The following is a 15,643-nucleotide window of genomic DNA, read 5'->3' on the forward strand; positions in this document are numbered from 1 at the left end:
ATAATTAAATCTGTATGCATATACAGTACAGTAATTAGTTATCTATCTTCAATTTTTTGAATGGCATACTTTATTGTTGTAGCGGCAATGCTTGTTAATAAGACAGAATTAAGTGGTGCTGTGCTTTCCCAAATGAGGCCCCATCTCTCTCTTCATCTCTGTGGTGCAGCCACAGAGAAGCTATTCTTGCAGGCTGATTTAAAGATATTTTCTTTTGATAAGGGACAGCTCCCAAATGGGGATGCACTTAGCTAAGCCTGGCTATCATGATCAATGGTCATCCATTGGCGCCTATCTGTCTAGGGAGTGCCAGATAGACATCTGGACTGCATTCCTAAGTGTCAGGAGTAAGTGACTCATATCTCACCTTGATCAACCAATCAGGGACTGGTAGGGCCGGGTAACCCACGTGGGTCTCTGATGCCCATGAAACTTTCAGCCAATGAACGAGCTGAAGTTCCTCCAGGTAAAACAGGCAACACAGAGAGCCTGTGAGACTATTCTAAAGACTAATTCTAAGGAGAATTCTAAGGAGAATTCCAGGGGTGCGAGACAATTCCAGGGCAGGACGGCCCAGGAGCAGAAAGGCTCCCAAGGGCAGGACATTCTCGCAGCGCGTCTCCTGACCATCCTGAGACTCAGCCCGGACAACCACGAAACGGCCAGTGTGTCCGAGTGCCAGAACTTTCCTCTGTTCTAAGAGTCTAGAGTGGAGGTTGCCAGAGAGTAACCAGAGGATCCACCCGAGGTTAGCATCAGCAGCAAGCCTCGTGAACAGGTCGGAACTGTGGACAGCTGAATCACTATTCAGAACTAGTGCTTCATCAGGAACGAACCGGTTCTCTTCCTGACCTGCTGGGACCCACAGTCATCTTTTCTCCTGTGCAAACTTTGCTAGTTAAAGCCAGCACTAACTAGCCGGTCTTCAGAGAGCATCCGCAGCGCACCGTCACAAGCCGCACAGCACAGCCTGGCACGGAGCCCGAGAGCGCGGATTGGACAGCAACAAGCCTGCAACTGCTTGTGCCCGCAGGAGATCTGAATCCCCAGAGATCGGATGAGTATTCAACTTCACTGCATTACTGCTCGAGAATTCAATTGTTATCCCAACCAGTTGATATCAATTTCATTCCTAAGAGTTATGTACTTGTTTTGAGTATCTAATGTAGAAGCTGTAACCAAGTTCAATTACGAAACGGTCTAAATGAATGATATACTGAACGTATGTCCTCTTGTTATATGTAACTCTTCGTAACTGAATGAATATATACCTTTTGTATTCTGATAACCCTCACGATAAGATCTGTTAGGTTTACATGCATATTCTATGTATTAATAAATGTATCCTCGTGTATTAGTACCTGTGTGTGTGCGTTGTTTGAGTTATATCGCATGGTTGGATTCTAAGGCCATTAAAAGAATCAATTTCGTGATTTACTGCTACAATTAATAATTGTCCCAGTAAATGCCCAAACGCCTACAGAACTGATGCCTCGTGAGAGCACACTACATTGTACAAGTGATGTTAAGTCTAGTGTTTTTATGACATTCCAATTTCTCAGAGGTTTCTTGTTTATAGCATTTACAGTATAGAGCAAAAAGCAACAGAGACCAGTTTAAGAAAAACACTGCGTACAGCCAAAGATATGGCAACCAACCCATTTTTAATATTACATACAGTATTATATGTTTTCCTACAACCTTATAATATTTAATTCTACATAACACCAAAGTAATAGAATATTGCATTGATCAAATAAATATAAAAGTACTATAAGAAATAAATTAATACCATATTTACTTTGGGATTATTTTCTTTAAAATGTAGTTTAAAATGCAGTGCCATAGCAAAGGATAATTCAGAACACACCAATTAGCTAATTAGAAAATATTTTAAAGGCTAAAACAGGAGAAGTGTAATTTTCAGGTACCGTATTTCTTACAAGTCAATTTAGTGTTTGTTTTAAACAAATGCCAGAATGTGTATTTACACAATTAAAAAAAGCTCAGATTATTTTAGCATTTTCATAGTAACCTGCAAAGAGGTGGTGCATCCTGGAAAAACTGTATTTCAGCAGGTGACCTAAAATTACAAAGCTTTTACATCAGGACTCACTTTGCTTGTTAAATATTGTTAAATATTGTTTAACAATTGCTTGTTAATATTGTTAAATATTCGTTAAATATTTATTTATTTTAAAATACATTTTTTTGATTGTCCCAGGATTTGATTTCACCTGGGACAAGACTTTAGGTACTAACAAATAAATATTTATAAATATTAGTACCTAAAGTCTTGTCCCAGGTGAAATCAAATCCACTTGTCAATAGAACATCCAGTCATGGTATCTAACGGGTTTCCTGTTGAAATGGAAGGGTCAACTGGAACTACAGAACGCTGTCATCAAGTCCTATATTTGCACTTTATCATTGTTTATTAATTACAGTATTTTGAAGCATTCTACTGTATTAATAAGAGTGTAAATATGCTCATGATTTCAATTGTTTAAAACACAAGTAGGCTGGTCTATTATTGTCTCTGTCCTAGGGCTTGATGATAAGCAAAATTTGTGATTTACTATATCTAAATTGATTTTGGCATTGATGTTTATTCGTGAATTTACACAAAATCCCTCATAAAAACAGTGCATAGTGTTATTAAGACCCCAAAATTAGCTTGCCTCTTTCTAATCTCTGTCAAAAATTACTTCATTTTGAATTAAAGTCACTTTTTTAACCAGAATCCTTTCCCTTTCCTGAAAGCAACACCAATAAATAGAAACTAAGATTGTTCTCCTGTCATTCCTATACATTACAATCCGTTGGTAGTTTTACCTAACAGGAAATAATTAAGAAGAAATTAAAAATAAATACATATTTTTTCCAAATATAACAGACAGCTTCACTAAATGTACATAAATCTAGTTCTGGCCAGAAAACATAATACAATATTTAATATTCTCTAATAATTTTAGATATTAATCCAACAAAAATAATGCATGCCTTCTAATCATTTTACTCTATGATTATTAACTTGTCAACCAATTACAGTACATTTTCCAGATTAATTAACTTTTTCCTCAGATAATGTGATGAATTAAAGTATGGGGGGTGGTGGTGTTAAATTAATAAGGTCATACAGTAGGTAGCTAGAAGTTGAATTGAGCTGTGAAAATGTGATTTACTGCTTTGTTGCTATTGATAGATTGGTTACAGGGAGCCTTTTTTGTAAGTAGGTTAACAGTTGCATTTGTAATAATTTCATATTATCTGGAATGTGGTTTTAAAAAGCAAATTTTTCTTTTCTGAAAGCTGCTTCAGTGTTTTTGGTTGAAACCCATCACACGAGGTTTTGAATTTCATTTGGTCAAAGAAAGATGAAAACTGAGGGAGTGTAGAGCAGAGAGATAGTATAACCCTAACAGTTAGGCAAACATACTGTAGCCTTTAATCAGGTTGTCACCTATTTCATAACATATTACCATTCAGGTATTGAGATATTAAAAATGATCTCTTGATAATTTTCTCGTTATTGATTAAAACAAGGAAAAGCATGATATCTTCCTGATCTTCCAGTCGGTGTAGACTTTTTTGTTTCTCAGGATTTTTAAACAAGTCAGTTCATTTCGATATATTAAACTTTACAATAAATAAGTGTTTTTCTAGAACCTTAATAAAACAAAACCTGACGTACTGTGGCTCTAGCCAAGATAGACATCACCATATTCACAACTTGAATCTGGGTCACCAATGGCAGCAGCCTTGTTTTCCAGGAGTTTTTCTGCTTGGTCTGGGAAGTGAGGACTAACACAAGAGTTCACGGCCTCGTGGATACGGCTGAGGAGAGACTTCATTTTCTCCTCATATTCTGCATTTGCTTCCTCACTGTGCTGTTGAGGCGTTGAGAAAAAACAATATTCAGTTTGCTAGAAGGAACTTGGAATGAATCTAATCTTCAGCATACCTGGCAATCTCAAATCTCATCCCATCAGTTTCAGCAACAACCACTCATCCAGCTCAGAGTTACAGTGGCCCTGATCCTAGCATGGGAAGCATTGGGTGCTGGATGGAACACCAATCTATCACAGGGCACACACAGACACAAATATGCACACACTTACACTGTGGACAATTTTTACAGAAGCCAATTAACCTACTAGCATATCTTTGGACTGACAGGGGAGCCAGAGAAGTCCGAGGAACATGTGGAGAACATCCTGTACAAACTCCACACAGATACCACCCCAAGATTTAAACCCAGGGCCCCAGAGTGCAGCACAGCTAACCACTCTGTGACTGTGCCACCCATCTCAAATTATAATACTTCTTGTTTACTTAATACAGGGCAAACTGTGCACAGAAAAAAAAATGTATTTAATGGTTCAGATTCAAATTCAGAAGTAGTGGAACTGTACAGGTGTTCCCAAAGTAATTCCAATATATAACTGTCAGCCTTATACAGTATGTGGAACAAGGCAAGCTACCAAATATAAATGTTAGCATATCATTTCTCTGGTTTATTTTTCCACTTATTCTGCTGTAATTGTCTTATCTCCAACTCATTTTATCAAGGCTGCCTATTGTAACATGGCAGGGGTCTTTATAATGACTTATATTGTCTTTATAATAATTTACATATTTCAGCATTTCGTTCTTGAAATGTGCTCAATAGTAACTCAAATAAAATTTTATTAAAGGAACAGAAGTTTTTCAATATACAGTTAGAGGCCAGTTGCATGAATGCATTCCAGAATTTGGGATATGTAATACAGTTCTCTATTGAACAACAATAGAAAAGTTACTAAATTAAAAGAATTGTCACTTCTGCAATTTGAGGGAATAGAAGCATATTTTAAAAAAATCAAAGCCTTCATACGGCCCCAAGTATTGTAAAGGAGAAGTTAGCCACCTCCTGTAATTCTATAACTCCTGATTTTTTTTGGACATTTTAGTAAGTTCTATCACCATGGCGGCCATTAGGGGGGGCAAATGTTCTTCATTTGCAAATCCGATTTATTGAAAATCCTTTTAAAAAACAACTTATTGTGCTTCTTACCTGGTTTGTAATTCCTTTAATTTCATCAAGAGTATCAGCTTGTTTCTTCTCTAGCATCTCCTGCTGAACAGCATTATTGTCTGCCAGCTACAAAACCAGGAACAAAAAAATCTACAGCATGTCTACATAGAAGACCCAGGTTTCCCTTCTGGTGTTTGTGGATATGTGTGTTTTGTATGTGGTCTTGTAAAAGATACAGTAAACATATCTGACTACATTATTCTATGTATTTCTGCATGATATGCTGCAAGTTATGCTGCAATTTATGACAATATTTTGGGCTCAACTGAGAATGCACTATCTTAAAAGATTTGATTCCAGTTACAAATTGTTCATTCAAAAACTATATAAACGGTATATACTGTACAGGTAAACAGATTTAATTGTATGCACATTATTTTTATATTTGTCAAAATACTTATTCCAGCTTTGAAATGTTGTACTTAAATATCATGGTTTAATGTATCTGGAAAATAAAAATGATTGAATTAATCAAATAAAATGTACAGGTGCTTGGTATTGACTGGGTTCCCATTGCTGTGTCCACCTGCTTTCATGAACGTTGTGCTCCTCTCTTTAATTTATTGTTGCAACAACAGCATTTTCATTGCTCCCTTTGATATACACAAATCAAAACAAGATTATATGTACCTGTACAGATACATTGTGACCTATATAGGTTATTTTGCTGTTGATTAAATTTAAAAAAGGAAATAAATGATATTTTTTCTACAGGGTTAAATAGCGAACTGGATTTTCATAATCAGTAGGCCATTTTCAATGATCAATCTTCATATTGCACTGCTGAATAATGCAATTTGCTCATGTATTTTGTTTTCAAATAAAAGCTGAATTTTACTGATAAAGAATGACCTCAATCTTTCATAGAGAAGAACAGAACATTCTCCCAATTTGCATATGTACAGCATATACAGTAGCAGAATAACTCACATTTTCTCTGTAGGATAACACATAAATCCATTTCTTAGATTTCAAAACGTTTTGTACCAACATTCTGTAAAATCTTACAATATTTAATGAAAGCTTCACCTAATTCTTAAAATAGACTGACTAACAATAATAGGAAATGCTGTATAGGAAATACCCTTTATTTGATCAGTTTATTTTACCACCTCCGTACCATTTCTTTGTGACTCCATTAGATTAATAGTTACTGAAGGGAGGTACTGCAGGAGCCATTTGTATTGTTCTTACCTCTTTAGTCATTTGTGCCACCTCTTCGGTGAGGGCATTATTTAGCTCCTTTTTTGTCCTGAGAATACAGAAAATGGATATAATGGTTACATAGAGAAGAGCTCCCAATAAACGGAGGATTTCAAGACAACTAAATATGCACAATGTCCTAGTTTTTATACTCTGATCCCAATATACTGTATATATATGATCTTACCAAACAGCGTTCAACAAATATGCAGCTTAATGATCATAAAGTGTACTAAAAGACCAAAGGAGAAGATTTTAATACCAAAGCAGCAGACATGTTTAAATGCAAAGTAAAGGGATATTTTACTTCAAAGTTTTCATTATGTATATTTCAGCTGTTCGTAAAGGTAAAGAGGGAGTATACTTAATCTCCACCCTGTTGTATTATAATTGTTCTCATAGAAACCCATGCATAAACTTAAAAAAACATTTTTTAACACAATACAAATATATAATAAAAATATGATAATATATTAAGGCAGCACAACTTTGTCATTCCAATGTCAAAACAAAGTAAAAACTACTAACAAATTCCATAAATATTAGTAATACATTCCAGATACAGTACTTCTCCTGTGTAGCTTTGTCTGACCCAGACTTGGTTGAGGCATTGAGTTTTTCATTCCTTTTTGCTTCAAGTTTCTTCTTCATGCCTTTAGTTTGACTGTGGGAAATTACAGAAGACAGAATAACAGTGGGGATGCACAAAAATAGTGCAGAAACTGTTTTTGTTTATTCTTAAAACAAAATGGACTCAATTTTCAAAATCGCTAAAGCGGAAATTAAATAAAATGCACTGACAACTGCAAAATAAATAAAAATATTTAAATAAGCATTCATAAGTCAATCACCTGAAAAATAAATTAATAATAGTTTTCATTCTCCAGAAATGCAGTTATTTTCACAGAACACAAATGACAGCAATCCACAAGCCATCTAAGCTGTAATAAGTGACTTAAGGCCACTTTGAAAGCTTTCCAGATGCATTCAACATACCGTATTGTAATAGCATAAAATAAAACACTAGTTAATAGATAATGGTTTCACTGTATGAAAGAGGGATGTCAAAAACAGGTTCGTTCAAGCTTATGCAGTACTTCAGTCAGTTCAATAAGTGAAAAAGAAAACAAATGTAAGGATAAAATTACGTTTTATTAGGTTGCACTTCCTAGTGAATTTATTTATTTTTCATTATGTTTTGTTTCCTGAAAATGATTAGGCAATTCTCCACAAAACAATTGATCTGTCTACTCAGGCCACTAGACAGTGTAAGTCAACATCAGTTATATTGAAGGTACTAAAATGATGTTGAGTGCATCATTTCTTGTCTAAAGGTCACATTTGTGAAACAGAAACACTTGCACCCCATGTGATCTATGTGGGAAGAAACTAGCAAAACATTACTGTAGCTGCTAGCCAGTGGTCTTTTAGAATCATCATCCCTCTACTGTATACTGTATGTTCTCTGATCTGTTGAGAGGTACTGTGCATACAATCTTACCTATCAAGGGAATCTTTCATTGCCTTCTTCTCACTTGCATGTTTATCTTTTGCTATAGCCAGTAGCTTGGCCGATTGCTATAGAAAGGACAAGTGAAATATTGTCATTGCCGTATTTATTTATGTAGGAAGTCTTGATATTTCTTATTACAACACCATTTTCTCCCACTGTTGATAGTAATCGACCAGTAATCTAGCAAAACACTCTTCATTCCAATTCAATCTAAAGCAGCAGCATTTAAAAATTCTGTACTTGCAAAACAAGGTTTTAAGGGAGTGAGAAATATTATTTTTGCAAGGACACATTTTAATAAAATCTAGCATGTCATATTGTCATTGTTGTCTTTGAATATTTTAAAGGGGCAAATACAGTCATAAAAGAAATATGATAGCATTTTAGTAGGCAAATTGCCCTTAAAATAGTCTGGCACGATGTGTACCTGCATTGACATTTCCTAAATAGCAATGATATTGACTCTGGCTTAAGTTGACTGGCTTAATTAGGAACAACTCGACCCCTCTGGGGTTTTTTTTCTCTTCACAGCAGGAATTTGAATAACATACAAACTACTGTAATTTTGAGACAGCAGCTGCTGTACCTCTGAGCCGTGCTGTTCTTTCTTCTTTTTGATGAACTCATACTGCTCCTCATACAATGCCTTTAGGTCCGTGTGGAATTTCTCCATCAGTTCTTTTACTTTCTCTGAACTAGAATCTGACTTGCCATCACTGCTTCTGTGAGAGAAGATGGCAGAGTGAGCACCATTTCATAGACAAATGCACTGCATTCATGGAATATTGAGGTGATACTCTTCTCTTACAGTATGTGTTGTTTTGGGTGAGAAAAGGTTTCCTGTTCATGTTTGTGAGCAGGTAAGAAACCAGCACTTGTGAATTCCTGAGTATAGTGGATATGGGTTTTAAGCTGAACAGGAAAGAGGAGTGAAAGAAATAAGAACTGAGCAAAGGTCTCCATCTAGTGGGAATGAAACATCATCTGAAAATCTGTCTTTGAAAGCGAGTGAATCTAAAATGCAGAATGAAGCAGAACATTACTCCTTCCTCTGGCACCTCTTTTTGTCCGCATTGCTGAGGTTCTTAAACTGAGTGCTGTATTTCTGAGCCAAGTCGTCTGCTTTCTTCTGGAACTTCTTTTCTATTTCTTTCAACTCTTTCTCCTGTTTCTTGGTGGTTTTAACAAAATTCTTGTGCTGCTTTAGCTCTTCAACCGTTGCTGTTGAAGGCTCTAAAGAAAATAGAAAAGGCCTTGATTTATACTGCAGATAACAATTATGAAAAAGAATCTACTCTTCCTAAACACAAACAATCAAAAAATATTTTTCTAAAGAGAAAATCAGCAAATATTGTAAGGGAGAAAGAATTCTCAAAATCACACCAAGATACAACATTTATCATAGCTTCTAAATTTTTCCATGTAGATTAATATCCTTAGTAGTTTTCCTGGGTACATACAGTACACAAATGTTTCACAGACACAGTGAGTCAGAACCCAGAATACACAAGGAGAGTGCTACTGTATACTAAAGTGGCTTTTTCTTATAATTGTAAAGCGGTGATCAAAAAGTAGGTTAGTACTGGAATTACAAAAAAAAGTGCTAGAAACAGGAGCGAGCTGCCAGCTGAAATATTTGCATTTACCTGGAACAGTTCTTGCTGATTCATTGGTGGAGTCAGCAGGCGCTTCAGGGGAAGATGTGTTTGCGATTACAGCAGTAGATAGGATGACCTCAGTTTTGGCAGGTGAGGCAGAGTCAGATTCAGTAGTTTGGGCAGCTTCAGGTTCGCTAGAAGGAGTGGGTGCAGTATCAGAGGATTGGGCAGGGTCTGGTTCAATAGATTGGGGAGGTTCGATAGGCTGGACAGGCTCTGGTTTGGTAGATGCAACAGGGTCAGGTTCCGTAGATTGGGGAGGTTCTGGTTCAGTAGATGGGGCAGGGTCTGGTTCAATAGATTGGGGAGGTTCGGTAGGCTGAATAGGCTCTGGTTTGGTAGATGCAACAGGGTCAGGTTCAGTAGATTGGGGAGGTTCTGGTTCGGTAGATGGGGCAGGGTCTGGTTCAATAGATTGTGGAGGTTCAGTAGGATGGACAGGCTCAGGTTCTGCAGATGGAGTAGACTCAGAAGATAGGGTAGGATCAGGTGGTGTGGAAGGAATAGGGTCAGGTTCTGTTGATGAAGCAGGTTCAGACATTTGAGCAGGGTCTGTTTCTGTAGACTCAGGTTCTGCAGATTGGGCAGAGATAGGCTCAACAGATGTTGTAGATTTATTAGTAGTGATTTCAGCAGCATCGTCCACTGGGTCAGGAGTAACTTTAGCCTCTGGGGCAGAAACATCTGAAGACAGAAAACATAAACAAAGATTTCCACATCTTTCCATGGATTTCTTACCTACTTATGGGATAAACGTGATAAAAAATAATAGAAAGATGAGGAAAATACTGTAATTAAAATTTGGCTTTTGGGAAAAGTGAATTCCATAAAGATGGAATACTTAAAAAAAAAACTAGATACCCTAGAATATGAATAGCAGCTGTTAAAGTAAAAGTAAAGTAAAGTAAAAAGTAATTTTTTTGGTTATTTTGGTTATTTTTATACTGAAAGTTCGGAAATACAGTAGAATTTTGTTTTGTCATTTTGAATGTTTGTAAAGTAAACACTAAGTACTGGTCTCGAAAATATATATTTTATTTTAATTCATTAATTCTAACTAACAAATCATAAATGACTTTCAGACTTGTGACTTATATGGTACTGTATATCTTTTGGCTTGACCAACCTACTACAGTCTTTGAAGGCCAACATCCAACAGTTTTATATTAAGTCGCCCTTAACCATTAACAGCTAAAGACCTGAAAAGCTGTTAAATTGGTCCAGCTAAACAAGTCTTATCATGTCATACAGGTAATTAAGTGTTTGAGCAGTACAAAATACAGTTAACTAGAATTCCCAGTACTCTTTAAGGAATAATCCCCTCATCTAAGCTACCAAACTAGACTATAAACTTATAGTTCTTCTGATTCCACATTTCCTATGCTGTACCCCAATGATAAGAGGTGTTTTGAAGATTTCTTCCAGCCCACCTGCATCATTGTTTATTTCTGGCTGTGGTGCCACTTGAGTTTCAGGAGTTTTATTACTCGATGTCTCAGTAGCAGGTTTCTCCTCAGCATCAGGCTGTCGCTAAGATAAAGTTAGACATAAAATATTTACAAAAACATTCCACTATCTCAATCTTTAAATGTCTTTAAATCAGGGATAATCTGAACTGGTCTTGGAATAATGTTTTTTCTGATGTTTTTTTCCTCCAGATGAACTCTTGGTTGCTCAGCCTAATAGCCCAATCAATTTAATTTTTTTCTTTTTTTCAACCTTTTTTCTTAGAATTTCTTGATTTCAAGAAATTCATGATATTTGATGTGACTTGAGAAATGTACTTCTATGAACTCATTTAACCCATCGTTTAACTACAGTTTAAAAATATAATCAAGAAATATAATTAAGAAATGTTAGTTTCTTCTCAATAAAGTACTGTAACTAACAGGTCACTAACAGTAATGTAAAGAAGAATTCACAGGAGCACACTAGGCTGTCACAGAGAAAATCCCAATTAGGTAGCGGTATTTGAAATCAGTCCTGTGCAAAAACAGAGAAAGTCTCACAGCATTCATTCCCAAGGACATAGATAATCCTAATTTTCTTACCTCTACAGGCTTAGGTTTCACAGGCTTGTCTTTTAAAGGATTAAATAAAGCATCTGTGAACCCTGAAATTAAAATAAATAGTTTAATTAAAATCAATGCTACAGAGCCCAGCCTCATTAAAATAAGCACTGTACCTCCAGTCGTTGCTGAACAAATTATTTTTTCTTTTGCATGTTCTAAGTGTTTTCTAGATAAACAAAAGTTACCAGATGTTCTAATCACAAGAAATCCAGCTCCATATTAATTTTAATACAAGAGGATGGTATATTCTCTTGAATGACTGTTTTCACCATAGAGAAATGGAAATCAGAAAGATAATTTAATTATTTTATGCCATATTTCACTTTTATTAAAATAAATCAGCTAAAATAACATTGACTTACAAAGCAGCTTGAGGGTACGGTGGAAAAAGTAAGTTCAAATTACATACCAGCGAAAGATTCGGGAATGTAATCTTTGACCTCGATGTACACAAACAATGCAGGCAGAGTGAGTGGCATGTTGCTCTCAGTTCGGAGGCATATGTGCTGATAGCCTGGGGTGTAAAAACAAGTGAGATACAAGCACTACAGCACAAAAGGCAAAAGGACTTTACAAAGGACAACTTTTGACTTTCCAGAAACCTAGTCTTACTTATTGTACTTAGCTAAACCAAAACAATTTTACAGCAAAACAGTTTGTATAGTAGTATACCACTATGGAGGAACACAACCACTGAAGAGTTCTGCTCTTGTTCTGCTGGAGTGTCGAATACTAAGATCTCCTTTTATATGTTGTAATTTATGGAACTCTACTAATTATGTCACCAAAGCTTAGAGGCTATACACAATTTCAGTAGTTGGGGAGGCGAACAGAACTACCCTTCAGCTTTCATGAGGGATTAGCTAGGAGTTCAGGTGGAGATACTGTAAATATGTAGGAGAGTGCAAGTGGGTGAGACTGGGATCTGATCTTCCCACACATTTCTGGTAAAACCTTTATCTGGCACAGTAATCAATCAAAAGTTGTAACTCAATGGTTGAAAGGAAAATATAATAAAATCTTTCATATATTTTATAAACATAATAAATGTATTTTAATGGTAGTGTCACCTGACTGTATGGCATAGACTGGGAGTATTCTGTGTCCAATGAACTTGCCACCTTCCTCAAGAACTACTATCCTGAGAGACGCCATGTCTGGTACAAGAATCTGTCAGATTAAAAAGAAAATCTTTAGCACCACACCACCACATTAATATTCATTGCAGAGGTAAATATTGAATGACAAATTTATAAAGCATGAAATCACATTGTCTCAATCAGGGTGGAAGGACCCCAATTCTGGTCAAGGAGAGCAATACATCATCCTTAACCATCAGTGTATAAATGTATGTTTTTAATGGAGACTTCTGGTCCTGTAAGGATTCAGATAGGATGTTTACATTTTCATTTTGGATCTCTAAAAGTAGACTAAAATAGTGATACAGTACATTAACTCATGTTTGGATATTTGATGTTTTAAAGGAGACGTGTAAAAATCTGCTAGGCTGTGGCTCTGCAAGATCAGAGATCACTGCAGAGTTGGTCAAGATCACTCCTGGTCTAAAAATGCTTTTGCTTTGATTACTCAGAGCAGAAGTATCTTTTTATGTTGTAAAATGATCAAATGTGTGAAGAAAATTTCTAAAACTTACAACTCACAATGTTACTTAAATTCTGTCTACAATCTGATTTATTCTCGTAAGGATTAGCTTGTTCAATTCAAATAAACTCTCTAATGCTGTGGAGATCAAGAGCTGATTATTAATCCAAGGGGTTTCACACCGGCAAGCAGAGACACATAATATATACTGTTGTAACGATAAGAGGATTTTACAAAGTGCAAGAAAAACTCCTTGTTCTGTTCCTCTACAGTCTTTTGCTACTGTTCTTGTCTCTGCTACTCTCATTACACATATCACTATACTAATTAACACTACTGTTGCCTCTAATACTACAACTAGCACAGTTAGCACAGTTGCAAAGCACAGTTGGACAATAATTTATTGCATTCTTGGGAGCCCCCTTTCTTTATTTGTGTATTATAGGGGTTTACCTACCGCTAACTTTCAACTTTTTGGGAGTGGGATGGGGGGGGGGGGGCAATGTGATCATTTGCACATGCCCTGCAGAGTCCTGGAGGGTTTGGGGTGGAGGGGTAATAACACCTGACTGACATAACGTGATCCGACTGTTACTACTTTCTACTACTAACTCTCGAATGGGGCACATTTTTCATGACACAGTTGACTGAATAGGCTGATTTAACTTAATAAGGATCCTATACAGTACTTCTGCTTCTTCTACTACATTAATTTCTCCTCCTTCTGTTTAATATAACTAATACTACTCTTACTCCTAATACTGCTACTACTATTTCTGTCAGCGCCTATGCTGTACAAATGAGAAAAGGGACACATTTTAGACAATTGAATGGAAACACAGTACACTGCACCTTCTCAAACACAAACAGCTCTTCATTCCACACTGGATTGACGGCATTAGCTGTGGGTGACCACTTGGTTTTGTACTTGCGTTTGGGGTCTCCTGGCAAACCAATCAGCTCCACTTCCACACCTGTCTTCACATTCTTCTCAGACAAGAACTGGCCTGAATAGATCTGTCAGCGATAAACATACAGGCTGACACATCATGTCAGTTTCCGAGGGATGTCTGCTCTTCCTATCCCTCTGAAATAGAATTTGCCAAGGAGCGGATTGTTCACCCACTAATAGGAAATGTGAGCAAGGTTTAGACATTTTGGTTTTACCTACTATACACCCTACTGAGGTGTTGTTGCAATAGTAATTCTGCTCATTGCGAGAAAAACTGCAGGTTCAGACATGTGGTGTCTGTGCTTAGGTGTAAAGTCAGGGTGTGAAGCTGCCATCTGTGGGATTATGACTGAACATGTCAATGTCACAGCATTTCCAAACATCTAGTCAACCTTTTAGCCAACCAACTGAACCACTCTTGGAATTGGAATGGAATTCTTTTCTTTTCAACCATTAAATCAGACTTCATTAAAAAATGCTTGTATGTTTATTATTATCCAGAAGAATTAAAGTATTTGTGAAAAGCAGAAGGAAAAAAGGTGGCCTTTAAAGCTTGTAAGCATTTGAGCAGTAAAATGTATTATAACTGCTGGAAAGCTTGCATTGTGATGAAAAAGCAGAATAGTCAGAGTCAAGCTGCAATAATAAAAGTAAGCTTAATCAAGCAGATCGGAAAAAACAGCGAAGGGTGAAAAACGTGCCTTGATTTTCAGAGTAGTTGCCACAATAGAGTCAATCCTATCAGCAAACGGGTTGAACTTCTTGTCTGGCCGTCTCATAAAGTCATGCTTGAGGAGATAACCAGTCCTTCCATTAAATTCAAACAAAGACATGTTCAGCTGCATGGGAAAATCTTGCAAACAAAAGGGAACAGAACATCAAACATCTCAAATTAAATCCTTAATATTTTTCTGTTATACTGTATTTTCATTGTATTGCACAGGCATGCTCAATTCTCTACAGATATACAGTATAGACAGCACAATTGACACTGCTAAAAGCTATTAAGGGCTACCAAGTGGTTCAGCCAATAAAGGTGCTCATTCCTTTGCCTAGTGCGAAAAGGATTCACCAAGCAGTGATGTATGATTGGCAGAGTGTTGCTGGAGCAGAACAGGCTTTAGCTCTCAAGGGTTTTCTTGTCTTTCAGTGATAAAGTGATGAAGGTAAGAGACAGTGTTCCTCCAACTGGCACTAAATGTCCTGTAAAACACTGCAGAGATTTCAGCCTATCAGAAGGTATGGTAAATGACTCTAACAGGTGGACACGTCTGCAGGTCCTCCTTGTCTTTATTTGTTGCTGGAAAACCAAGTTTCCTCCACCAGCAGTTGACAATTCCAAATCAGGTGGGTATATAACAAAATAATTGGTAAGTTGAAGAAACACTTGAAAAACTTATCTGAAGTTATTGTTAGTTACGTTACACTGACATCTAGTGGCATTTTTGAGAAAAATTATATTATATATACTTTTATATATTTTTTATTTAATAGACAATGAGGACCTGAAGAAGAAAATACAACTGCATTAATATCTCGTCTTAAAAGCAAACTTTAAACATAAAG

General features: G+C 36.4%; 1 protein-coding gene across 1 annotated transcript in view; it reads right to left on the minus strand.

Moving 5' to 3' along the window:
• Positions 1 to 3,701: 3,701 nt before the first annotated feature.
• The window catches only part of plcb2 (phospholipase C, beta 2), a 37,424-nt gene continuing 25,482 nt past the window's right edge, over positions 3,702 to 15,643 (minus strand). Inside the window, exons 19-31 of the mRNA XM_088925219.1 lie at positions 14,779 to 14,930; positions 13,978 to 14,142; positions 12,594 to 12,693; positions 11,933 to 12,037; positions 11,503 to 11,564; positions 10,882 to 10,981; positions 9,440 to 10,135; positions 8,852 to 9,026; positions 8,380 to 8,509; positions 7,782 to 7,858; positions 6,008 to 6,014; positions 5,057 to 5,143; positions 3,702 to 3,890 (exon numbers count right to left, since the gene is read on the minus strand). Coding sequence (XP_088781345.1) covers positions 3,702 to 3,890; positions 5,057 to 5,143; positions 6,008 to 6,014; positions 7,782 to 7,858; positions 8,380 to 8,509; positions 8,852 to 9,026; positions 9,440 to 10,135; positions 10,882 to 10,981; positions 11,503 to 11,564; positions 11,933 to 12,037; positions 12,594 to 12,693; positions 13,978 to 14,142; positions 14,779 to 14,930 — 2,045 coding nt within the window. The remainder of the gene's footprint in view (positions 3,891 to 5,056; positions 5,144 to 6,007; positions 6,015 to 7,781; positions 7,859 to 8,379; positions 8,510 to 8,851; positions 9,027 to 9,439; positions 10,136 to 10,881; positions 10,982 to 11,502; positions 11,565 to 11,932; positions 12,038 to 12,593; positions 12,694 to 13,977; positions 14,143 to 14,778; positions 14,931 to 15,643) is intronic.

Source organism: Atractosteus spatula, chromosome 9 (assembly GCF_055471065.1).
Source record: "Atractosteus spatula isolate fAtrSpa1 chromosome 9, fAtrSpa1.hap1, whole genome shotgun sequence".
Classification (NCBI taxonomy): Eukaryota; Metazoa; Chordata; class Actinopteri; order Semionotiformes; family Lepisosteidae; genus Atractosteus; species Atractosteus spatula.